Source organism: Acipenser ruthenus, chromosome 8 (assembly GCF_902713425.1).
Source record: "Acipenser ruthenus chromosome 8, fAciRut3.2 maternal haplotype, whole genome shotgun sequence".
Taxonomy (NCBI): domain Eukaryota; kingdom Metazoa; phylum Chordata; class Actinopteri; order Acipenseriformes; family Acipenseridae; genus Acipenser; species Acipenser ruthenus.
In genome coordinates this window covers 23,231,504-23,258,208 of record NC_081196.1, presented here as the reverse complement: position 1 = coordinate 23,258,208, position 26,705 = coordinate 23,231,504, and the positions used below count along the sequence as shown (strand labels likewise).

Here is a 26,705-nt window from a genome sequence, read left to right as displayed (position 1 = left end):
CAAGACATAACACAGTTCCAGAAAGTCCCCGGTGGATTAGCATCTACTGGATCCCCAATAACAACAATATATACTGTATATATAACCACATTCTACTGGCGAGAGCCTTTCACTGTTCTTGTGGAATTCGGATTTCAGGTATTGATTATTATTATTAGTAGTTGTAGTAGTCGTAGAAGGGTGGGTGAACAGAGTGTGATCGGGTTCATCCCCTATGAGAAGGACAGTGTGTGCGTATCGTCAATTAAGCAGTTTTGAAATCGATGTAAGATTATCCCAGTAATCATCAATCGCAAAACATATATACATTTTAATATAACTTTTTAAATATAACACGTCTGCCGTAAAATATTTAAGTATGTTTGTGTGGTTATATTTTTAACAGAGCTCTAAAGGCACTACAAATAGTAACTTTGTGGAAACCCAGTTTAAGAAAGCTGTACGATATCAGTAGTCATGCAACACAAAATTGGAACTCAGACAGAAACATTTAAATATGCCCTCCCATATTGTGATATTAATTAGCTTATTTGTATTTGGAAGGACAATTTCTCTGGCTAAAATAAAACTACATGGAAACCCACACAACCTGAAAGTACAACCAAAATAGAGTGAGAATAAGGTGAGACTTATTTTTCTTTATCTTGACCCATCCTGATCATACATTTATTTTTTAAATAGTTTAAAATAGACATGTCTATCTGTGTGAAATAATAATACAGTAATATTATTTGAGAAGTTTACTTTCTTTGGTGGGCTGCTTAGATGTGTGAGTGGCATTCAAAGGATTAAAATGATAACATCACATTTCCTTTGTCAGTTATATATAATATTCTTTGTTACATTGACATGCTACACCCAGACATGCTACAATAAACACTACCTTTCAAAAGTTAAGAACATTCGTGAAAACATGAGAAGTGTTTCACATCATGATAATATTGTTTAGGGTTATGTTGCTACAGTGCATGTAATGCAAAATAACTGAAATTGTATAGTGTGTCCTAAAACTAGATTCATTGAGATATCCGCACTGACCGATCACGGCTATTGTAATATAGTCTATAGCACCTTTAAAGTAGTAGTCATTCAACAAATATTGGCAAAACATATCCCCACATGACACACGCTGCACTGTGCTTGAAAGCAGGAACGATGCGTTACTGCATTAGGTGTTCATCCGTCGAGAGGATTATCTTAGTATTCTCTGGGGACATGGTTTGACATCTGAGCAGCAGTTAATCAGTCCAAAATTCAACCTGAGTCCTAAAAAGGAATGAAAGAGCAGCTGTGGCGACACCTACTCTATGATCTGATCACCACAGTATCAGAATCTTCTTCAGTGGAGAGGCATGTTAGTCCAAAGCCTCTACCCGTCTGCTAACATCAGCAAAAACAAGTTACAGGCTGTACAGTATTACAATAAAAGAACATGACAATTACTTTGTTATACACGGTTTTCATTTATGATAGTGAATTGTCATTCTAAATCTGGAAATTAACATTAAAAACATCTTACCATTTCTAATTATCTATATAATTTACAATGTTAGAAGAACAATACATGGCACACAGTATCAAAAATGATTTACATCAGATTAAGTATTCAATAACTCCCTGGCTGCCTACAGTGTCAGGAACAAGATATCATTGGTGTTAGTGGAAACTCACTAGTTATTAATGAAAACACACATTTTAAATTATTTTTTTATAAATGAAAAGACTGACCGCCTACTTTAGTGCCAGAAATCTTTCTTCAGATCTTGAATTGGTAATCCTACAACCCGAATCATTCACTGTTTTAAGGGCTGATGTTGCATTGTCACTTTGCTGATGAATCCTATCAAGAAGAACCATCTGTTTAATTATTCCCCAGCTATGTCATCTAGCTGATTAGAAGAAGGGGTAGACTGTTTGTATTACATTGTTGAATAGTTTTTTATTTTAAAAAGTAATAATATTGATAACAGTAATCATTTGGTAGTAATAATAAATCTAATGCAAAAATAAAATTGTTTCTCTGTATAAAATGTCACCATGTGTATCGTGGAGTGCTACATGATAATGTCCATACATTTCCAGGGTGATGCTGTAGATTTGTACTTTGTCTTGTGCCTGCCACTCTTTTTTCTATTTAATCAGGCTATAGAAAAGTACCCATGCTGGTAGTCAGAAACCATCAGTCAAGGCACATTATCTCAGAGGATTAGGCTATTTCCCATTGGTCACTAACTCAATTGTCACCAGTTATTTATATACTAGGCAGCATTCTCCTTGTTGCCTGGCTGCCTCGTAAATTCTGTTTAGACATGGATGTGTGGTTGGATTAAATCAAAGCTATTCAGATGTCCAATGTTTTACCAGACCGGAGACAATCCTTCAAATTATCGTACCAAATCAAATAATGAAATCATTACAGCACCTGTATCATTCCCTGCTCTGGTAGCTTGGCTGAAAGAGCCACCAAAGGAGTGGTGCATAGAAACAAAAACTCAAGCTTCACAAACAGGTCGTTGGTTCTATTGCTTAGGGCTTGGAGGAGCAATATAGTTTTCTGATTACTTTCTTGGTTAGGTATTAATCTAAATTCTTAGGTGATCCACATACTGTTAACAAACAGTCTGGAGGACTGCTTAGTTCAGTGTGTTGAAAGTGATTTATGCATACCAATTTTATCCCATGGTGTATCTGTCTCAAGTTCAATAACACTAGCAAAAACAACCCAACAGCCCTATTTTGCTGAATTGAAGATAATTATATTTTCTCAAGTACCATAGGATCAATTTTCTTCCCATAGATGCAGCAGTTAAAGGTTACATCTGGTAATCTGTTCCTTCTCTGGGGTTTCAAGCCACTGTGATCCTAATTAGGCTTAGTCTACTGTTGCTTCTGAATTCAATCAAGCACTGCTGAATCAAGGCTATGAAAGTAGCCAGCTTTCAAGCATTGAACAGTTGAAAGAGATGTTGAAAAGCGTGGCAAAATCCCCTTGACTTATGCAAAAGGCTTATACTTGCTATGCCAAGGCATTTAGAAGTTGTATTGAAGCCAAAGGAGTTCATTTTGCTTGTTCTAAATCCAACTTCCAACTCCAACATTTATCTTTATATTGACTTTTATCTGAGCTAATTGTTGCATACATACAATTGGGTTTTGTAGTGATTTTGAATATGAGTTTTTAAAATGTAGGTATTGTCCCCATGCTGACCTATGGACATGGTTCTGATGAGAATAATGAGCTCAAATAGATGGAGAAGCTCTAACAGTTGCTGATGAAGGTGATGCTGTAGTAGCTGTTGCTCCTATATTGAAATAGTGGTGAATAATGGTAAGAAACCTTACTTTGGGAAAAAATAAGGCATTGTGGAGGTACTATGGTAAACTGTAAAAAAAAAAAAAAAAAAAGATCAACTTTTATATTATTTTTACAAAAATACAGTTTGTTTTAAAAGAATGAATCGCTAACATTCCTAATTACATGAGTCAGTTGAGGACAATACAATAGAAACACCATTCATTTTTGTATATCTTTATGTCCCTGAGGGCAGGAAGGGGGTGTGGGTACTTATGTGTGTGTGTGGGAAGTTGGGGGGCAGTGGGAAGCTCAGCTGAAACATTCTTCTGTTGCAAGGTGTAGAAATCAATACAGTACTTTCCTCAGTGTGCTCCAGTTTCTAATTGAGACATGGACTTGTATTCATCTCTTGCTTTGTCAATACATTATAGTCTTCATATTGAAAACAGGAAGTTAAATACTAAAATAGTTATGTATGTAATTGGGAATTAATCATTTCAAAATGGTTTGCCCTGGATACCCTTAATTCCAGTGGAAACCTGTGTCTTACCAGTTCTAAGCTTTGTATTACTGAAGCACAAGCAGATAACATGACTTAGAGCTGGGGTTTTACCTTGGATCATCTATCTAGAACATAAGAACATAAGAAAGTTTACAAACGAGAGGAGGCCATTCAGCCCATCTTGCTCATTTGGTTGTTAGTAGCTTATTGATCCCAGAATCTCATCAAGCAGCTTCTTGAAGGATCCCAGGGTGTCAGCTTCAACAACATTACTGGGGAGTTGGTTCTAGACCCTCACAATTCTCTGTGTAAAAAAGTGCCTCCTATTTTCTGTTCTGAATGCCCCTTCTATGGGGTTTTACCTTGGATCCCCTATCTCTGGGGTTTTACCTTGGATCTCCTATCTATGGGGTTTTACCTTGGATCCCCTATCTCTGGGGTTTTACCTTGGATCTCCTATCTCTGGGGGTTTACCTTGGATCTCCTGTCTCTGGGGTTTTACCTTGGATCTCCAATCTCTGGGGTTTTACCTTGGATCTCCTGTATCTGGGGTTTTACCTTGGATCTCCTATCTCTGGGGTTTTACCTTGGATCTCCTATCTCTGGGGTTTTACCTTGGATCTCCAATCTCTGGGGTTTTACCTTGGATCTCCAATCTCTGGGGTTTTACCTTGGATCTCCAATCTCTGGGGTTTTACCTTGGATCTCCAATCTCTGGGGTTTTACCTTGGATCTCCAATCTCTGGGGTTTTACCTTGGATCTCCAATCTCTGGGGTTTTACCTTGGATCTCCTATCTCTGGGGGTTTACCTTGGATCTCCTATGTCTGGGGTTTTACCTTGGATCTCCAATCTCTGGGGTTTTACCTTGGATCTCCAATCTCTGGGGTTTTACCTTGGATCTCCAATCTCTGGGGTTTTACCTTGGATCTCCAATCTCTGGGGTTTTACCTTGGATCTCCTATCTCTGGGGTTTTACCTTGGATCTCCTATCTCTGGGGTTTTACTTTGGATCTCCTATCTCTGGGGTTTTACCTTGGATCTCCTACTTCAGGGTGTTTTATCTAAAGCAGTCTTGTCACCTATAAGATTTTGTTTTGGTTCATGATTTCTGCTGCATGTAATATACTGTATGAGTGCAATATTGAATATAATCTTTTATCAGCTCTGAGAGTGCACCTCAGTGCTGACCTGAATACGCCCTTCCATTAGAATCCGCAGAGACCCAAGGACAGATGATATTGGTGCTGAATTGTGTGGCCATTTTGTGACGTTGGCTAATGTTAGCTGGGAGCTCAACTAAGTCCACCAAACTCAGTTTACTCTTGACCTGAGCTGGATTGAAATGCAAGCCTCCATAGGCCCAAACTAGAATTTTCCTCAGAAAAAATCTTTGTTCGTGATGCGGTCATCTTGTTTTCATTTTAAAAAATTGAAAAAACAACCGTCAGCCTCCGAAGGTTTGTCTCAGAAAGAAAGCACTCGGCTGGGCAGGACTTTGAGATATGCCCCTTATATTTTAATTGCTGGTGTCACAGCAAGGGAACCCCTCCTTTTGTTCGTTACCACATGCTCTTTTTAAATAAAAACATCATACAGAGAAATGAAGAAGAGAAGAAAGTATTACAAATTTGAAACGAATAAAATGATGCACAGTTATTTATGTATATATTCTAATGTGAACGAATAAACATATTCAAATGAAAAGTTGAGATCTGGGGAAATAGCCCCGAGTTAGTGTTAAACAGGGAGTGGGGGGTTCAAAATTACTGCAGCTAGACGTTTTACAATGAGAGTTGCACTGATGTTGTGTTTGATTTGGTAAACATGCTGGTAAACATATGTAAAAGTTTATATCAGGAGCGAAATTTATTCACGTAATTCAGGTGTCCAGTAAATCAGTGGCATAGCCAGGGGTGGTTTTTGGAAGTTCTCCATTTTCTTAAGCCAGATTTGCTGAATCCATATGTCAGCATTTGTGTGATTTGTAATTTCTTTGGACCTTGATCTTGTGATATACTGTACAGGGCTTTGTGGTGATTGACATTCTGTGCTGGTGATGACCTCATAATTAAAAGGAATAGAAAAAAGCATGCACTATACAAACAGCAACAAAAAAAAGCCAAACCACCAAAGACAATATTTACACGCTTTCAAAACAAGCCTCTGACCCATGAGCTATTTGCTTCGCTGCCTGCCTAAGCACACTTTAAGCATGGAAAAAACAAAACAAAACAATACAGACGTGCTCAAATTTGTTGGTACCCTTACAGCTTATTGAAATAATGCTTCATTCCTCCTGAAAAGTGATGAAATTAAAAGCTATTTTATCATGTATACTTGCATGCCTTTGATATGTCATAGAATAAAGCAAAGAAGCTGTGAAAAGAGATGAATTATTGCTTATTCTACAAAGATATTCTAAAATGGCCTGGACACATTTGTTGGTACCCCTTAGAAAAGATAATAAATAATTGGATTATAGTGATATTTCAAACTAATTAGTTTCTTTAATTAGTATCACACATGTCTCCAATCTTGTAATCAGTCATTCAGCCTATTTAAATGGAGAAAAGTAGTCACTGTGCTGTTTGGTATCATTGTGTGCACCACAGTGAACATGGACCAGAGAAAGCAAAGGAGAGAGTTGTCTGAGGAGATCAGAAAGAAAATAATAGACAAGCATGGTAAAGGTAAAGGCTACAAGACCATCTCCATGCAGCTTGATGTTCCTGTGACAACAGTTGCAACTATTATTAAGAAGTTTAAGGTCCATGGACCTGTAGCCAACCTCCCTGGGCGCGGCCGCAAGAGGAAAATCGACCCCAGATTGAACAGAAGGATAGTGCGAATGGTAGAAAAAGAACCAAGGATAACTGCCAAAGAGATACAAGCTGAACTCCAAGGTGAAAGTACGTCAGTTTCTGATCACACCATCCGTCGCTTTTTGAGTGAAAGTGGGCTCCATGGAAGAAGACCCAGTAGGACTCCACTTTTGCCCAGGGAGGTTGGCTACAGTTCCATGGACCTTAAACTCTTAATAATATTTGCAACTGTTGTCACAGGAACATCAAGCTGCTTGGAGATGGTCTTGTAGCCTTTACCTTTACCATGCTTGTCTATTATTTTTTTTTCTGATCTCCTCAGACAACTCTCTCCTTTGCTTTCTCTGGTCCATGTTCACTGTGGTGCACACAATGATACCAAACAGCACAGTGACTACTTTTCTCCATTTAAATAGGCTGAATGACTGATTACAAGATTGGAGACATGTGTGATACTAATTAAAGAAACTAATTGGTTTGAAATATCACTATAATCCAATTATTTATTATCTTTTCTAAGGGGTACCAACAAATGTGTCCAGGCCATTTTAGAATATCTTTGTAGAATAAGCAATAATTCATCTCTTTTCACAGCTTCTTTGCTTTATTCTATGACATACCAAAGGCATGCAAGTATACATGATAAAATAGCTTTTAATTTCATCACTTTTCAGGAGGAATGAAGCATTATTTCAATGAGCTGTAAGGGTACCAACAAATTTGAGCACGTCTGTATATATATATAATATATATATATATATATATATATATATATATATATATATATATATATATATATTTTAACTGCTGTCAGTGAATCGCAGTTAACAACTCTGTCTTGACCCTCTTTGCATACCCTAATTCATTCCTTGAAGCACCATTTTAATATACTGGAGCCCATGCAACACAATGAGTGCAGTCGATTATTGATCATCTGTCCTTACATTTCCCGAGCTTCAATTACATATTGGTGAATTGATGCATGAAATTAGAACCCAGTTTGAAGTCTCTTGTTGCCCGTTTGCATTAAATCCTTGAGTGTGTGAGAGTGCGCTTCTTTAAGTGCTAGTACGGTAGATTAGCGTGTTTGCTAGGATACACACTTTAGACTTCTACATTCGCTTTGGACAAGCCAAATCAGAAGTAGGCATGTTGTATTCATGTTTTCTTGACTTAAAAAATAAGGCAAAATGTTTTTTTTTTGTTTTTTTTAATCTATTAAATATACCAATTTAGCTTTTGTTTCAAAGAATGTTGTGTTTGAATTTACTCCTTGTACTCCTACCTAAAACCACCGCAGGCAGTCATTATGATGGTTACATTTTAAACATCAGTATTAAAATGAAAGACAAAGTATCCATACAACTAAAGTTTTATTCAAGCACGTCATATCAAACATCTGCACAGCGGAAACACTATTTAAATGAACGAACAAGTAAACATAAAAGGGTTAAAGCACTAAAATGAAAAACTATAATAAAATAAACATTTCAAAAGAAAACAGTGTGAAAACAGGTATATGTACATACAAAACTGTAAAAACGAATGTATTTTTTAATTTAAAACATGTGTCACTCTGTGCAGCACTGAATCCAGGTTGAGCTGCAGCAGCCTGCTGCTTTACAGTTTTCTGATCGAAATGTTTCTGCCGAATCGCTGTTCAAGATGACATCTGATATTTTCCCTGGTGCATTCCTTGTATAAAACAAAGGAATTGGTGGCTGCCAGGTCCAGTAGAGATAACAACAGGCGCTTATAGAATATTGTAGCTTATATTCAAAATAAAAACATGTATTGTAAAAGGCAGTCAAAGTGACGGCTTTGGCAGCTCTAGGTAGAGGGGATTATTATAACTTTTTTTATTTTTGCGATCCTGCCTTTCAAACGCCATCAGTGTATTTAATACATGTATTTAGGAAAAGTCAAGAACAGATAACTGCGTATCTATCACACACGCAGAGCAATTTAAATTTTAAAAGTGAAAACCGTCAAAATGACTGCCCTTTACAATCATGTTTTTATTTTGAATATAACCTACAATATTCTGCCTGTTGTTATCTCTCCTGGACCTGGCAGTCACCAATTCCTTCTTTTGTACAAAGAATGCACCAGGGAAAATAGTTCTAGGTGGTTCTAGGTGGTTTTAGGTATGAGTGTAACCTTGGCGGGACATATGATGCTGACTCACGCATATTCTTTCCAGTTGTTAAAAACTCAAGTCCTTTGTATTTCTTTTTTAATGAGGGTTTTAATTTTAATGTAAGTTGTGCCTTTTTGTTTAACTATTATGCACAATGGTGTTTTTAGTTATTGGATATTCTGTTAAAAAAAAAAAAAAAAGTTTGTTCATTGTTTTGAAAAATGTCAATGCATCGAATATCGTTGATAAATGCCTATATGATAATCGAATACAAAATTAGGATGCCGATTGCACCGCTAAGAGATACCAGAGTAAAAACCTTGCCAATCTATAGTTAATATTACAAAAGTGAGAAACAAACATGACTGTTTTAAATAAGTTAATCACTGATTAATATTAGTAAAGTTAACACTTATTGCTTTGAAAATATGAAGTAAAAATCAACACACTTGCCCATATCTGTGCTCTGCTGTAGAAGTAGATTAGTGCAGGACACAGTTTCCATTCAGACTTCTCCTCAATAAGCATAGACTGCTGGAAAACAGTCTCATTATTTTCTGGATCTACAGTATGTTAGATATCAATCTAAACAATTAAGAAGTATGTCTCACTGTCTCACCATTAACCGTAAACATTAGTACACAAAGCTTGCCAAGTTACTTTTCCTCTTCTTGTCCCCATGGCCTTCTTACGTGAAGTCCACTATAATCGAATCTGGCCTTTCAAACACAGTCAAATGGTTACATTGTGGAAAATATAATGCTAGTACCTCATACTGTGGGAATATTACAACTTTATATTGAAATACAAAAACAAATGCAGACAGTTCAGCATTGTTGAGTGGATATATTTAATTAACCATTAGTAAATACAAAAATATAATTAATAAGATTTTAAACTGTAAATCAACTAGACTTGCCTTGCATACCTCACACTGAGATATATCCTTAGGATGCACAACATTGAGATGTTTGGGGTTTCCTGTTTTATTTAGGCATTGTTTTTTGCCAGCAGGAACACATTATTTAGACAGAAGTGGGGTCAAAGCCCCCCTGTGACAGGATAGCGTGTGTGGTGACGTCAGACAGAAGCAGGAAGGGAAACTGACACCAAGGAGCACTGCAGTTAAAGGTGGCGTTTGCCGTTTTTATTAACAAACCAAAATAACCAAAATATTTAAACAAAAAAAACCTCTCAAACACAAAAGTAAATAATAATACAGGTCAGGCTGGGCTGTAGCCTTCACTGTTCCTGTAATCTTTTCCAACTCGTTTTAAACTCTCTCGTTCCTCTCCGCTCCTCAAACACCCACCCCGAGCTGGAGAGCTGCAGGCTTTTTATAACAGATGGCCACCTTCTGCACAAGTTTTTAAATAAATGCTACGCCGTAAAAATACAAAACAACCGGCGCTTCGCCGTCATATAAATACAATAAATCATAATAAAAAAACACAAAATAACACAAGGGCGGAGGGGGAACCCCCGTTCTGAAAATAAATAAACAAATGAATGTACAGGGCACCTCGCCCTGTTACACCCCCACACAGGTCCAGCATTTAATTATAACCTATTGTGGCTGATTGAATTTTAAACACAGTCCCCAATTTCACAACGCAAATCATCTTTGGCAGAACGTAACGGCTGCCGCTGTATTACACTTCACACACATTGTATAAAATGTGGCTAAATGTGCAGCGACTGACCTGATTTAGCCTGGTGACTAAACACGTCACATGCTGCAACTCGCTGCATGGGGTTGCCCATGTGGATTGCTCCGCTAGTGGGACGTATCAGCAATGTGGCCGAGGGATTAACTGGCTATCAATTACCTAGTTTATTCCTCTGACACATTCACCACAGGGTTTCTCATATGCAAGTTCAACAGCCAGTTTGTCAGTAATCACTCGCTGTTGACCACGCATTCTCACGATTTTATCTGGATGGGGCATTTAACCCCATCCAAGCTGTAAACAATAATAACAATAAATCAGCTTGTTTTTAAATAAACACAACACAGTACATTTAAAAAATAATAATAATAATAATAATAATAATAATAATAATAATAATAATAATAATAATAACACTATTTAACACAATTTTTGTTCCTGGGTAGTAAGTGTTATTTCCTAATTGCTTATGCCTCAAAAGTATAGAAAATGGCTATTATTCCCCACAAACTTTGCTTTTGTGACCAGGACAGTGATATTTTGAAATGTACCTATTTCCAATGAGAAAATGGGCGAATTTGTGTCATTTTGTTCACATAAAGTCAGAAAAAAACAACATATGAATCCAAATTAACATGTATTTATACTAAAGTAATACAAAAATGGCTACAAAAGATTGTAGTAGTTTTTCAAGATTTACGATTATACTGTAAATCACTTTCACGAATCAGCCCCCAAATGTAGTCTACCATCATGTTCTCGTTATACTGTCCTTGGTAGCGGCGTTCAAAGTCCAGCATATCCTGGTGGAAGCGCTCGCCTTGCTCCTCCGAGTACGCTCCCATGTTCTCCTTGAATTTATCAAGATGAGCATCAAGGATATGGACTTTGAGGGACATCCTACAGCCCATTGAGCCGTAGTTCTTCACCAGAGTCTCAACCAGCTCCACATAGTTTTCGGCCTTGTGATTGCCCAGGAAGCCCCGAACCACTGCGACAAAGCTGTTCCAAGCCGCTTTCTCCTTACTAGTGAGCTTCTTGGGGAATTCATTGCACTCCAGGATCTTCTTTATCTGTGGTCCGACGAAGACACCGGCTTTGACCTTTGCCTCAGACAGCTTAGGGAAGAAGTCTTGAAGGCTGCCGACTCCTTATCTAGAGCTCTGACAAATTGTTTCATAAGGCCCAGTTTGATGTGCAGTGGTGGCATCAGCACCTTCCGGGGGTCCACCAGTAGCTCCCACTTGACGTTGTTCCTCCCCACAGAGAACTCGGTCCGCTGTGGCCAGTCCCGCCTGTGGTAGTGCGCCTTGGTGTCCCTGCTGTCCCAAAGGCAAAGATAGCAGGGAAACTTGGTAAAACCGCCTTGGAGACCCATCAGGAATGCCACCATTTTGAAGTCTCCTATGACCTCCCAGCCGTACTCATCATACTTCAAGGCGTCCAGCAAGGTCTTGATGCTGTTGTAATCCTCTTTGAGGTGCACCGAGTGAGCCAGGGGAAGAGACGGGTACTTGTTACCATTATGGAGCAGCTATTTATATTACTGGAAAGTTCTAGAAGTTACTCCAAGTTTACTCAGCACTGAATCTATCTGGAATGTTCTGGAAAATAGGTAAATTTCAAAATATCACTGTCCTGGTCATAAAAGCAAAGTTTGTGGGGAATAATAGCCATTTTCTATACTTTTGAGGCATAAGCAATTAGGAAATAACACTTACTACCCAGGAACCAAAAAAAAAAAAATTTGTTACACGGTGTAATAATACAACAAATACAAATACAAAATAACACAAAACATGAAGTACGTATACAGGGGCGGGGAGCACCCCGTCACAAGGACATAGAAATGGTTTGTATTAATGTGCGTTCAGATGAACACAAGTTGATAAAAAACAGCAATACACGTATATATATTGTACTCTAAATGTTTATTTAAAAAATATTGCTTTTTTCCCATAACCCCAAACACTGTGATTTGCGAACATCTATAGAAAAAGCATTTACACATCCATAAATAGGTTAGTGAACAAAAACAACACGCAAACTGCTTTAAACATGGGGACATTTTTTGCTTTAATGTAAGATAGAAGTATTTGGCTTTTGCATTCTTTGGTGTGATTTTTCTTTTGGTTTGATTTTCTAGAAACATTAGCTGGAATGTGACATATCATAAAAATCTATTTTTATTAATGAAAGACACATAACTTTAATGACACAGAAAACAGTTAAAAATGGATAAAATACATGACAATCCCTATAGTCCAAAATATACATAGTATACAAAGAGTGACAGAATACTGTTTTGCTGTAAAAGGTCCTGCCTTTTCAAAATGTTGCAATTTTCTATCAAAATGCAAACTGGTATTGTCAATGGACTGCTTCCCTAAAGAAAACACCATGTTACCTAACACATTTTCTAAGAAAAATACAAGCACTGAAGCCAATGTTCTTTGAAAAGTAAAAAGTGTTACATGTTACATGTTTTGTGGGTTTTGAGAAGACAACACAGACACCAACTTCTCTAATTCAAAGAGAATATTTTCTTAGATGTTTTAGTTTAGCCCACTATAAACTTTTCTCAATGTCTCAGCTAACAAGTGTGATTACCAAATACAGTACTTCTAACCAATATAACAGTTCTAAACTGTGAAAGTTGTTTAATTATGTTTAATTCTAGTTTTGCTCATCACTGCACAGATACTAGAAGGAACCGTACACTTTAATACCCAAAGCATTGAACAAATTAAATATTCAGGCATCATCAGCGTGTAACCTCAGGAATGAATACACTTGGCCAGCCTTCGGCTCGTGTCTGCTAATGCTTGCACATGTAAATACTCCCTTGGTACACAGGCGCTACTTCATTATTACAAATCCTTGGCATACAATGATATAATATTACCTATCAAACATTTTACATTTTATTTTGTAAATATGCAACAGTCATGCTCTGCAATATTATATACATTAAATATGCTTTTCCAGATCAAAAACTTTTTTCAAAATAACAATATTTGTGTTGTTTTCTTTTTATTCCGCTGCTTGGATTTAAGCCAGTAAACAGGAGGCATGGTATTTGAGTCTAAAGCATGTGTTCCTTCAGACACGCTGGCATTTCTCTTTATACTCTATCAAAGAAGTATATCTAACAGATGTTCTTAGCAAAGAGGAGGGGGAAAATATTTTAAAATAATAAACATATATTAGGCCATACCTCTTTTAAAATAGCTGAAATTGAATTTTTACTACTGCTTACTGCTGATTTGATTGCACTGTGGAAGACTGGATGTACAGTATGACTGTTTTTATTATACACACTATCTTATGCAAATATTTCATAGTTCTTCTACAGGGTTATTGTTGTGTGTGAATAGACAGGTTTTTTGGGTTTTTTTTATACAGTAATCCGTTGTGTATCTGACTGCAGTGGGACCAGAGTAAGGGTGGATATGTAAAAAGGCGGATACATGAATTCTGTTTTAAATACCATTATACACAGCTGGAACAATTACTATATTCACACAATTATTGTTTTGAGATTCAGCTTTTATTATGGAGCTCCCCTAAATCCCTTGTTTAGAAAGACACAGGGTATTGATGTTTGTGACAGGGTAGCCGTCTGTTGTGGGTGTGTGTGCATTCGCTGCTGAGAGACGGGCAGGAGATCGTGAACAGGATTTATTTACATATCAACACACTGAACAACTCAGGTGACACTACCAGCAATGGTTGCGCACAGAGCACATACAACACACTGTGTTGTACAAGATCTACAATCTCTGAACTTCTTTGTTCAACAATAAGTAATGTTGCTGAAGAGGTTGATCATGGCGGATAAACAGTTAGGGCAGATACAGGCAGTGGAGGAAAAAATGGAAACACCTGGGTAAATGAGGGACACCAAGTATATTGAAAGCAAGGGCCTCCACACAGGTGTGGCTCATGTGTTAATTAAGCAAATAACATCCCAGCATGCTTAGGGTCATGTAAAAAATGCTGAACAGACCTGGTTGCCTATAATTATGGCTAGCATGGCTGTAAGAGGAGACCTCAGTGACTTTGAAAGAGGGGTGATTTTTGGGGCACGTTTGGCAGGAGCTTCAGTGACCAAGACAGCTCAACTTGCTGATGTTTCACGAGCAACGGTGTCTAAGGTGATGTCGGCATGGAACTCTGAGGGAGAGACTTCATCAGCAAAGGGCAACAGTGGGCGGAAGCGCATACTCAAGGATCGTGATATCCGTGCATTAATTCGAAGTGCAAGGCAAAACAGGAGAGCAACTACACAATTGATTGCAAATTTCAACCTGGGGCGCGAGCAGCCAGTTTCATCAAAAACAGTCCGCCGAGAACTCCACAGAGCGGGATTCCATAGTCGGCCAACGCCCAATCAAGTGACTTTACATTGGTGTTTCCATTTTTTTGTCCACTACCTGTATGTGACGTGCGGATATGCGACAGATCACTGTATTGTTAAGGATATATTTTAAATTAATCTTGTGTTTGTTATGCCAGGATTATCTTTCTGTAAAGTGCTGAAAGAGTTAAATAACTCATGAATTAAAGCTTTTGTTTGTAACGTGACTCTGTAATTGCAGTCTAAATGCATTTGGGATTAGCAGGGGTTGTTCTTTTTATGTACTATCACCAGTGTGGTACCCCTTATTTCTCAGTTGATGATGGGCTGATAATTAAGGGGGCATCTCTCTTGATTCTGGGGTCTCTTCAGTAGAAAATCATTACATTCAGAAAACATTGATATTGTATAAAACTTGCAAACTCTATTCATTGAACATAAAACAGCACTCAGTTTAATCATTAGGTAAGAATATAAATACCAAAAAACTATGACTATGTTCAAAACAAATAGCTGGACTGGTAATTAGCTGGTAAAACCACTTCTGCGGTCCAGCCCCCCTTCTGCTCTGTAATGTCAAATGTCAGCACCTCTACCTCCTGGAAACTGCAGTGTTTCATATTCCTTCCATTCTAATGAACACTTGTTATGATCCTTGCAGGTCCCGGCAGTGGGGGTGATGAGCAAGTGAACCAGAAGCCAGCAGTGCCGCCCTATGACATTTCCCGAGGTGCCAGCAGGACCGGCTTGCAGGCTTCAAGCAATGTTGCAGGCAGCCGTCGGTGCCTGCTTCCCACCCCCAGGAGCGGAGGATCACCATCTGGTGAGGGTTTAATCCGAACACTTCAGGCCTGCTTGATGAGGGGGTTGGAGGACTGGCTGACAACCCACTCTTGCCCAGCAATGCAAGGAATGCAGTGAAATTCAAGCTTAGTACATGCCCTGCTAAATGGGAAGAGTCAAGAAAGTACTTTCCCTGAAAAAACATGTCATAGCCAGCAATATTATAAATATCTGTGTAAAATGTTCCATTTGTGATTAGAGTAAATAATGTAATCAGTTTACAGTGACCAACTGCTGTTGACAGCAATAGAAACGTACATACTTCAAACACAAAAGTGATGATTTCATAGTCTAACCCCTTTCCCTGCTTTTCACTAGACTTTCAATTTCCTGTTCCATACATAGCAGAAACAAATCTATGAATCTATCCAAAGCTTTCACAGAACAGGATTTTATAGGTAACACAGAATACGCGTGTGTGTGTGTGTGTGTGTGTGTTAGAATGCTTTATGTATCCCTGAGCCATTCTAGAATGGCACTGAATCATTCTAGAACATTCCAAATTGTTCATTTGTGACTACATAGTTATTTTATTGTTTTTCAAAACTATATGTTAAAATGTTCAAAACTACATAACATACAGTCAGTCAAAAATGAACACTTTAAATTGACATGTTTTACAGCTTCCAGGAAAGAAATGCAAAAAGATGCTGAAGTTGCTAGACCAGCAGTTTCATCGCCCAAGAGATTAGTGGTGGCAGCCTCAAAGCTTAATTCTCCAGGTAAGCATTGAATACTGTACGATATACAGGGTGATTAGAAAGTAAGTTTCCACATCAATGCACCATGCGCTGATGTGTATCATCACTGAATTGTTAATTCTTTACAGTTCGTCCTTCAGAAATGTGTGACTAGGTATATAAGTATTTCTTCATTCTATAGCTTCTATCACAGCACTTTTCATTATATCGATCCACATGTTCTGATTGCTGTGCTGCAGGTACCAGGCATGTTGTGCCACTGAGCTCTTACAATGCAAGTAAAATAACAATACAACTCCTTAAAGCGCCACTGAAACGTCAGTGGCAAGATTTTCTTACTAAAAACGGTGTAGACGCTTGATCTTCTCGTGAATTCAGCTGTTTGAATTCAGCTTGTTCTTCTCATGAATTCAGCTTGATCTTAGCATGAATTCAGCTGTGTGAATTCAGCTTTATCTCATGAATTCAGCTACATGAATTCAGCTGTGTGAATTCAGCTTGATCTTATCATGAATACAGCTGCATGAATTCAGCTTTATCTCATGAATTCAGCTACATGAATTCAGCTTGGTCTTCTCATGAATTCAGCTGTGTGAATTCAGCTTGATCTTATCATGAATTCAGCTGTGTGAATTCAGCTTTATCTCATGAATTCAGCTACATGAATTCAGCTTGGTCTTCTCATGAATTCAGCTGTGTGAATTCAGCTTGATCTTATCATGAATTCAGCTGTGTGAATTCAGCTTTATCTCATGAATTCAGCTACATGAATTCAGCTTGGTCTTCTCATGAATTCAGCTGTGTGAATTCAGCTTGATCTTATCATGAATTCAGCTGTGTGAATTCAGCTTTATCTCATGAATTCAGCTACGAATTCAGCTTGGTCTTCTCATGAATTCATCTGTGTGAATTCAGCTTGATCTTATCATGAATACAGCTGCGTGAATTCAGCTTTATCTCATTGTGGCGGAGTGTCCCGCCCCTATTTATTATTATTTGTATTTGTTTGCAGTGCGGATAAAAGCGCTGTGTCTTTTGTTATTGTTTTTTATATTTATATTTAAAAACCCATAAGGATGCGTGGCTGATCAGCTACTGATTATTTAACTAGCTGACAGTCACGCATCCTTACCAAACGCGTGCAGACTGTGGCCGAGGGGTAATAAGATATAACAGCTAGTTAACCCCTCGGCCAGAGTATAAGAACCTGCAGCTGTCAGTGCTGCGGGGTTGGATGTACACAGAGGAGGTACAGGAAGATAGAGAGGAGACAGAATTTAAAATAACAATTGCTAAAACGTGCTGGATTAGCCAGCATGACACTTACTTGTTTGTCTGTCTGGTTTGTTTGGCCCTTGTGCCTTTTTGTTTAGTGTTTTGTTATTGTTTAAATCTTTTGTTTTGGTTTATTTATTAAACACGCTGAGTGCCGTAGCATTCAGCTTCACCCGCCCATCCACTGTTTTGGTTCAGTTACTTCCTGGTCTGTGACGTCACCACACCTCACCACTGCAAGCCATCTTGCCACATATGGTGTCCTGCGTGGGACAAACAACGCCTCCAGGAGCCGGACCAGGAAAAGGTAGTTTTTTTTTGTTCGTTTTTTTTTCGAATAAGTGTTTTTGTGTTTGGAGAAAAAATAACAAAAATAGATAAAGTGGATGCCTACATGGAGAGGTGGCATGAGCATCAGAGGGAGTTGAAGGAAGGAGGGGCTACGTGGTGCCTCGTCTGCCTGGAGTATGGGCACCTCCCTGAGGTGTGCCCATATGAAGACCCCCTCTTTGTGCAGGCCTTTGCTGCCTCTGCCTTCGCCACTTCCACCACCAGGAGCAGAGCAGCAGGAGCTGCCTCTGTCTCTGCCACCTCCATCTCCACCTCCACCAGCAGAGGGTGAATACCTGCTGGTTCCCTCTCCACTTCCACCAGCAGAGGGTGAATGCCTGCTGGTTCTGCCTCAACCGTCGTGGGAGGACTGCTTGCCCCTCCCAGCTCCACCAGCAGAGGGTGAATGCCTGCTGGTTCCGCCTCAACCGCCGTGGGAGGACTGCTTGCCGCTCCCACCTCCACCAGCAGAGGGTATTTCGCGGCAGGAAATACTGTGACTGGAGCCCCTCGAAGGGCAGCTGCCGGCCACGAAGAAGGGGGGGAGGTCAGGAGACCAGCTTCCCCCGCAGCAATTTCGCTGCAGGAGAAAGGGTGGCCGGAGCCCCACGGAGGGGAGCTGCCGGCCATGTAGAAGGGAGGGGCAGGTCTCGAGACCACCCCCAAAATTTTTCTGGCCAGAGGAACCGGTCTGTGCGTCGTCCACTGGGACGCTACAGTTGTTTGGGTGGGAGGAGGACATCCCACCGTGGCCGCCACCTTTGGCCCGTTGCTGCCCCTGTTCCTGCGCCGGGACTGCTAGCCGGGACTTTGGGGACTAAGGGGGGAGGTGGCCGAAAAGGCCATGTGTGCTGCGCACAAGGGGGGGCATGTGTGGCGGAGTGTCCCGCCCCTATTTATTATTATTTGTATTTGTTTGCGGCGCGGATAAAAGCGCAGCGTCTTTTCTTATTGTTTATTATATTTATATTTAAAAACCCGTGAGGATGCGTGGCTGATCAGCTACTGATTATTTAACTAGCTGACAGTCACACATCCTTACCAAACGCGTGCAGACTGTGTCCGAGGGGTAATAAGATAATTAACCCTTTGCGGTCCATTGTCGGACTGGGTCCGACATTGCAATTATTCCTCACAGGTCCTTTGTCGGATTGGGTCCGACATCATTATAGCAACGCAAAAAACGGGTTTCTAGTCGTTTTTTCTCCGGAAAAAGCCGAGAAAACCATTCAATTGCCGAGTGGGAGCGACAGGAGCCGAGACAAGTCGAAAAAAAAAAGGCGTATCTCATGAATAGTCATACATGGTATCTGGTATCAGATAACAGGGCGGTCGTAAGTAAACAAGCTGGCTGACTGAATCAGCGCACAGAAAACACAGACATTTGCAGAGCTTTTTTGAGGTGTTATAGTAATAAAATAATGACTTGGATCGCATTATTGAGGAGTTTGGTGATAAAACGAGTGATCAGGAGATAATCGGTATGTACGACTATTATTATTATTATTTATTTCTTACATAGGTGAAAGCTATAGCGAACGAAAGGGTGGGGCGGGGCTGGAGATGCCTAGTGAGTGCTTTGTTGATATGCAGGGCCATTTAAACACGTTTGACTGTGGAAAAAAATACTTTTAAACAGCGCGTCTAAAATTAACTGCGCGTGTGAAAATTAATTAGACCTGACGTGCCTGACGCGCGATTAATAAATGGAACTCAAAGGGTTAACAGCTAGTTAACCCCTCGGCCAGAGTATAAGAACCTGCAGCTGTCAGTGCTGCAGGGTTGGGTGTACAGAGAGGAGGTATGGGGAGATAGAGAGGAGACAGAATTTAAAATAACAATTGCTAAAACGTGCTGGATTAGCCAGCATGACACTTACTTGTTTGTCTGTCTGGTTTGTTTGGCCCTTGTGCCTTTTTGTTTAGTGTTTTGTTATTGTTTAAATTTTTTGTTTTGGTTTGTTTATTTATTAAACACGCTGAGTGCCGTAGCATTCAGCTTCACCCGCCCATCCACTGTTTTGGTTCAGTTACTTCCTGGTCCGTGACGTCACCACACCTCACTACTGCAAGCCATCCTGCCACACTCATGAATTCAGCTGTGTGAATTCAGCTTGATCTCATGAATTCAGCTGCATGAATTCAGCTTGATCTTCTCGTGAATTCAGCTGCATGAATTCAGCTTGATCTTCTCATGAATTCAGCTGCGTGAATTCAGCTTGATCATCTCATGATTTCAGCTGCATTTACTAAGATTTGTACTGTTTGGCGTACGATTGATTGGAAATGCGGTTGTTTGGCGTGTGGTTGATTGGTGTGCGGCTGTTTGGACGTGCGGTTGTTTGGTGTGTGGTTGATTGGACATGCGGTTGTTTGGCATGTGGTTGTTTGGCATGCGGTTGATTGGACATGCGGTTGTTTGGACATGCGGTTGTTTGGCATGCGGCTGTTTGGCTTGCGGTTGATTGGACATGTGGTTGTTTGGCGTGCGGTTGATTGGACATGCGGTTGTTTGGCGTGCAGTTGATTGAACATGCGGTTGTTTGGCGTGTGGTTGTTTGGCGTGTGGTTGTTTGGCGTGCGGTTGTTTGGCGTGCGGTTGATTGGACATGCGGTTGTTTGGCGTGTGGTTGTTTGGCATGCGGTTGATTGGACATGCAGCTGTTTGGCGTGCGGTTGTTTGGACATGCGGTTGTTTGGCATGCGGCTGTTTGGCATGCGGTTGATTGGACATGCGGTTGTTTGGACATGCGGTTGTTTGGCATGCGGATGTTTGGCTTGCGGTTGATTGGACATGTGGTTGTTTGGCGTGCGGTTGATTGGACATGCGGTTGTTTGGCGTGCAGTTGATTGGACATGCGGTTGTTTGGCGTGTGGTTGTTTGGCGTGCGGTTGATTGGACATGCAGTTGTTTGGTGTGTGGTTGTTTGGCATGCGGTTGATTGGATATGCAGTTGTTTGGCGTGTGGTTGTTTGGCGTGGGGTTGATTGGACATGCGGTTGTTTGGCGTGCGGTTGATTGGACATGCGGTTGTTTGCCGTGCGGTTGATTGGACATGCGGTTGTTTGGCGTGTGGTTGTTTGGCGTGTGGTTGATTGGACATGCGGTTGTTTGGCATGTGGTTGTTTGGCGTGCGGTTGATTGGACATACGGTTGTTTGGCGTGTGGTTGTTTGGCGTGCGGTTGATTGGACATGCGGTTGTTTGGCGTGTGGTTGTTTGGTGTGCGGTTGATTGGACATACGGTTGTTTGATGTGTGGTTGTTTGGCATGCGTTTTTTTGGCGTGCGGTTGATTGGACATGCGGTTGTTTGGCGTTTGGTTGTTTGGCATGCGATTGTTTGGAGTTCTACTATGTATAATTTGGTAACTATCTTCATCATTCACTAATAAAGACTTATTTGCTGTGTGATAATACAGCTGCATTAAGAATTTGCATTATCAGCTCCTTACAGGCACAACATTCCATTGGAGAAGACTGTCTATCAGCTTCAAAGTATGACTGCTGTACTGCCAACTGGTTATTTCTTGTCTGTTTGCCAAGTATGAAGTCAGAACATGCTGTACAATTTGAAAAGCATTGTTGTTAAGATTACATTTCTTCCTCTTGACAGCTGTGTTGGATGCAATTCTGCAAGTCTTGTGACATCAATTTACAACAAAGCTGGTATAAGAATACTTCAGGGCTCCATACAGCTGTCATTTCTTGATTCACAGGAGGGATAAAGTGGCGATACAGGATGAGCTTTATTACAAAGCAGCGTATAATCAGAACTTCATTTATTCATGACATATTCTCAAGCTGTTGTTGTTTTGTTATAAATACAAAGTGTTTATAAGGAAAAGGGAGCTGGGTGCATGTTTACCTACTCAGTGGTTAATATCTCAAGTACCATTTTACCTGTGGTTCCACCAGGGGCACCATTTCAGATGTCAGTGTGGATAGGGTTGGGATCTTAATAATATAACGGTTAACCCTTTGCGGTCCTATGTCAGACCTGGTCCGACATTGCAATTTTCCCTTTCCAGTCCAATGTCGGACCCTGTCCGACATCATCAAAAAGACTTTAAAAAACAGGTCTCTAGTCGTTTTTTTCTCCGGAAAAAGCCAAGAAAACCATTCAATGGCCGAGAGAAGCCGAAAAAAACAAATTAAAAAAAGGGGCGTATCATGAATACAGATAGCCCCGACACCACATAGATAACACAGACATAAACAAACAAGATAGCTGCTTCTGCATCCAGTGCTCAAAGAATATCACAGACTTTTTTTAGATGTTATAGTAATAAAATAATGACTTGGATTGCATTATTGAGGAGTTTGGTGATAAAACGAGTGCTCTGACGTGCAGCTTTGATCTTATCTTATTCGGGTTATCCGGGTCTTAAAGATAAATACCCATGAGGTAATGGTTACATTTCTATTTCAGGGAACCAGGGTTATGATAATAACCTACCGATGTTGAACTTTTATATAATAATAATTATAATAATATTAATATGCCCTGTGAGAAGACTATTTTATACCATAAGTACAGGTTCAACTGTACATATTAACTTGTAACACAGGACAGAAAAATTATATTTGTGAAAACATGGATTGCGATTTTTGACAAAATATATCAGTGGCATCTGGTGATCTTTGTGAGAGGTGAAGGCACACACTGTACATGGCCATAGCAATTAATGGGATAAAGTAGGATCACAAATATTGAGCCTGCCGCACTGTGTTCAGGCATCTGCAACGAAACTTTCAACTGCAGAACTGCTCCATTAAAACTTTACCATTGAGCTAAAACAATATACAGTTATTACCTACAGACATCCTGGTTAATTATGAATGTAAAAGGTAATTTTTTTTTTTTTTAATCGGAAACATCACCTTCAATCAACCTCACGCTCTGCCAGTATCTGTCTTGAGAAAGCCTGTGTAGGCAATCTGTAGCTTGCCTAAGCCTGACCAAGCTATCTTTTGTTAACGTGTTCTTCTGGAATATGCCGTGCTTTTATTTGAATGTAATGAATGTTTCTTATGGGGGTTAAATTTCCCCATCCAGCTAAAACTTGTACCTAATGTGGCCATCTCTCAAATTAATCAAGTAATTACCAATTGGGAGATGGCCACATATATAAAAGCGAAGCAGCCTGGGAGTTGGAGAGAGTTTGGAAAAAGGAGACGGAGAGACAATAAGAATTATAAAACTAAAAACAATTGCTACTCGTGCTGGCTTTACACCAGCATGATACTTGTTTTAATTATTGTCTATTTTGTTTTGGCCACAGTGTCTTTTGTTTTGTGGCAAAGTGTTTTGTTCCTGTTTTTGTTTAACCCCTTTATTTATTATTAATGTCTGTTTCTTCCTGGTCTGACGTCACCACCAAGCCATATCTGTGACAATGTGACACGGAAATTCGAGGTGAATGAAGAGAGCGCCCCTCGCTTCACCTGCCGAGCTGACACTAATATAATCAATCAAAGCTGTCTTTTTTCCTTTTCCATGCAGCTAAGTCAACTTTATTTCTGTCTGCAACTAATTGTTTACTCAAAGCGGTATATTAGGAATCAAAACCAGACACTGATAAGCTTTGAGATACGGTCTGTGATCCTTACAGAAATGTTGTATAGAAATTCTATAGAATTCTACAACAAAAATGTATAGAATTTATATAGAGCAATTCTATAGGGAAATGAGACATCTCTACAGAGGTGCTCTATGAAGGTATAGGTTGCTAACAGTTTGTTCATGTGACACTGTAATACGTCCTTTTACGAAATATCAAGCAATTCAATGGACAGTATGGCTGTGGTTGGTGCAAGCATCCAGGTGAAATGGTTGCAAAGGGAATGGACATGTCCGTGAGTATACCCTTTCAGAGAAACAGAACAAAAAGAAAGAGCAGAGAATAAAATCAGGCAAGCACGGCTGAGGAAGACAGCCAGCCTTAAATAAACTATTTATTAAAATCTCTGGTTACGTAACCGAGGGGACGAGTGTAGTGATAGGGGAACCTTAGCCACCCCAGTGTATAGTGCACAGCGAAGTGTAGGACAGAGACCTGAGCTGACCGGCATAGCGGCAGTGGAGGCAGTTGCATAAGCAGCACTTTTGTTTTGTAGTTTTATTACATGTTTTATGTAAATCGTTTTTTTGGGGGTTTTCATGTTTTATATACTGTATGAAATTAGTGTTTTTGGTTACTTTCCAAAATGCTTGAGCGTTTTTTTTTTCTGTCAAAATATGCATAGTGGTAACACAACAGTACTTGCACACTTAAGTTGTACCTTCTTTCCTTTGCTGTCTTCCACAACGAAATCCCTATGGTCACGGGCACATTCTTCTGGGGTTTTTGTGTGTAGGCATTTTTGTACATTTCGCTACAATTCTATTTTAAATCCTCTGTATCATAACTGTAATACAGCTTTAAATCCCGCTAACAAGCCTCCATCCTGATTGTAATCTCGTTTTAAATCTCGCAAGCGGAGTCTCCAATATAAATGTAGGAATGTGCTGTCACTCAGTAGTTGGGGCGGGTTTAAAGTATTCACAACAAATCAATGATAGATGCAAGTCAGGAAGGCGGGACATTTCCAAGCAGCACTGGGAAATGTATTTATTATTATTTTGGTATTATTTTATTTTTTAATGGAAAAAGGGTAAAGTCAATGTGAATTGATTAACCATTTCCACAGCTTTTCCAGTGTTTATTGGCTATCCACCGATGTCATTTTCTTTGTATCGGGGGTGTTTTATCTGGTTTTATCGGTTAAAACCGAAAATCAGAAGCCTTAATTATATACCACAATATCATGTAGTAGATCCAGGAAAAGAAACAGCTACAAAGTTGAAAAGACTAATGGTAGATTTGGGCAGATACTAACAGGTGTAAATGTACAAATCAAATCCTCTTTTGAATCTGTCTGTAAAGTACAAGAAGAAAGTTTAACTTTTCTAAATGTTTACAATTTAGTGGAATCAAACAGCCTCTTACACAACTAGTCAAACAGCTAAAATGATTTCCAGGTTTGATTCAAGACATTTCTGAGTGATCACCTAACGGCAATATGAACATCAGCCTTGTTACAAAATGTTGTATTTATTGCAAAATATATTTGAAGGAGACATCTGATTTTGACATACATTAGCCCTATTTACAGTAACATTTTTCATTCAGCTTAATTTCAGATTTGTGTAGTATGTCAGACAAACTGGGCTGACATCATACTTGCAACATGACTTTCTTCTACGACAGTTATCTCCTCAGGGTTTAAGATGTTGTTTTTAGGAAACATTGCATTGTTAATGAGATCAGAAAATAGATACCAAATTGCTGTTTTAGCCTGAGAAGATATGGAGAATACGTAAAGGGGTAACATATGAAATAAGGTTGGAAACTTTTTGCAGGAACTTTTTAGAATTAAAAAAAAATGCTTACAAAGACTAGCACAGAGATGAGTGGTGCTATTTTATTATTATTTTAATGGTCATGTGAAAATCAATAGGTTGCTTGCTTTTTACCTGAAAAAAATGTGGTGTTAGGTATGTGAGAAATGATATGCTTTCTGTTAGCAGACATGGAAGTTTAATAGCCTATTGAGTAGGTGCCAGTGTATCATGTTTTCCAAACTCAGCTCTCTGCCTTAGTGCCATCCTGCTGTGACCAAAAAGAAACTACATGTTTGTGGCGGAGTGTCCCGCCCCTATTTATTATTATTTGTATTTTTGTTTGCGGCGCGGATAAAAGTGCCGCGTCTTTTGTTATTGTTATTTATAATTTAAAACCTGTGAGGATGCGTGGCTGATCAGCTACTGATTATTTAACTAGCTGACAGTCACGCATCCTTACCAAACGCGTGCAGACTGTGGCCGAGGGGTAATAAGATAATTAACAGCTAGTTAACCCCTCGGCCAGAGTATAAGAACCTGCAGCTGTCCGTGCTGCGGGGTGGTTGAGTGTACAGAGGAGAGTACGGGGAGCGGAGAGAGGGAGGAGAATATAAAATATAACAAGCAATTGCTATATAATAAGATATACTTGTTTCTGTTTATTCGTTTGGCCCTCGTGCCCTTTTGTTTTTGTTGTTTTGTTCAAATCGTTTGTTTTGTTTATTAATAAATTCAGCTGGACGCCGTTGCGTTCAGTTTCACCCGCCCATCCATTGTTTTGGTTCAGTTACTTCCTGGTCCATGACGTCACCACACCTCACCACTGCAAGCTATCCTGCCACAACGTTGCATCTCAGTTAGTCTCTACAATGATAGTATAAATAATTAATTTAAACCATTTTCCAATGCATTAGATTCAGCTTTAAATTATACATTGCTTGCTACAAAAGCCTGTTAATGAACTGTCTTTCAGTACCCATTCGCAGTGATAGCGGAAGCTTTTTACAGTAGGGGGGCAAAGCTTCCTCAGTGCTATTTTTACTGTTCCCAGCGAAACACAATTTGTGAGTTAATATTGAAAATAATGAAGGCCCTACATCAATTGTGGTGAGATCTTCAAAAAATGCAGCTCAATTGTGACCAAAGCATGAAAAATCGCAGAAATGTTGTTTTAGTGCCTAAATTATGAAGCTAATTAAAAAAGCTATACAAACAGAGTCTCATTATCTTATTTCATAACAATACCGATCTGAAATGGCAGAAACATAAAAACTAGCATTCTTTTTTGATTGGCAATTTTATATACATGTATAAGTAGAATTGTTTTACAGCAAATCGCTTACAAAAAATCAAGTCCAGCAAATTTTGTAGACTGACGGGT

At 39.4% G+C, this 26,705-nt stretch overlaps 1 protein-coding gene across 4 annotated transcripts in view; it reads left to right on the top strand.

The window, feature by feature from the left end:
- Nucleotides 1–26,705, top strand: part of LOC117407400 (microtubule-associated tumor suppressor candidate 2-like) — a 323,947-nt gene that overhangs the window by 212,594 nt on the left and 84,648 nt on the right. For all 4 annotated transcript variants that reach the window (XM_034012383.3, XM_059028738.1, XM_034012384.3 and 1 more), the window contains 2 exons: nt 15,453–15,614; nt 16,258–16,356. In XM_034012383.3, coding sequence (XP_033868274.2) covers nt 15,453–15,614; nt 16,258–16,356 — 261 coding nt within the window. The remainder of the gene's footprint in view (nt 1–15,452; nt 15,615–16,257; nt 16,357–26,705) is intronic.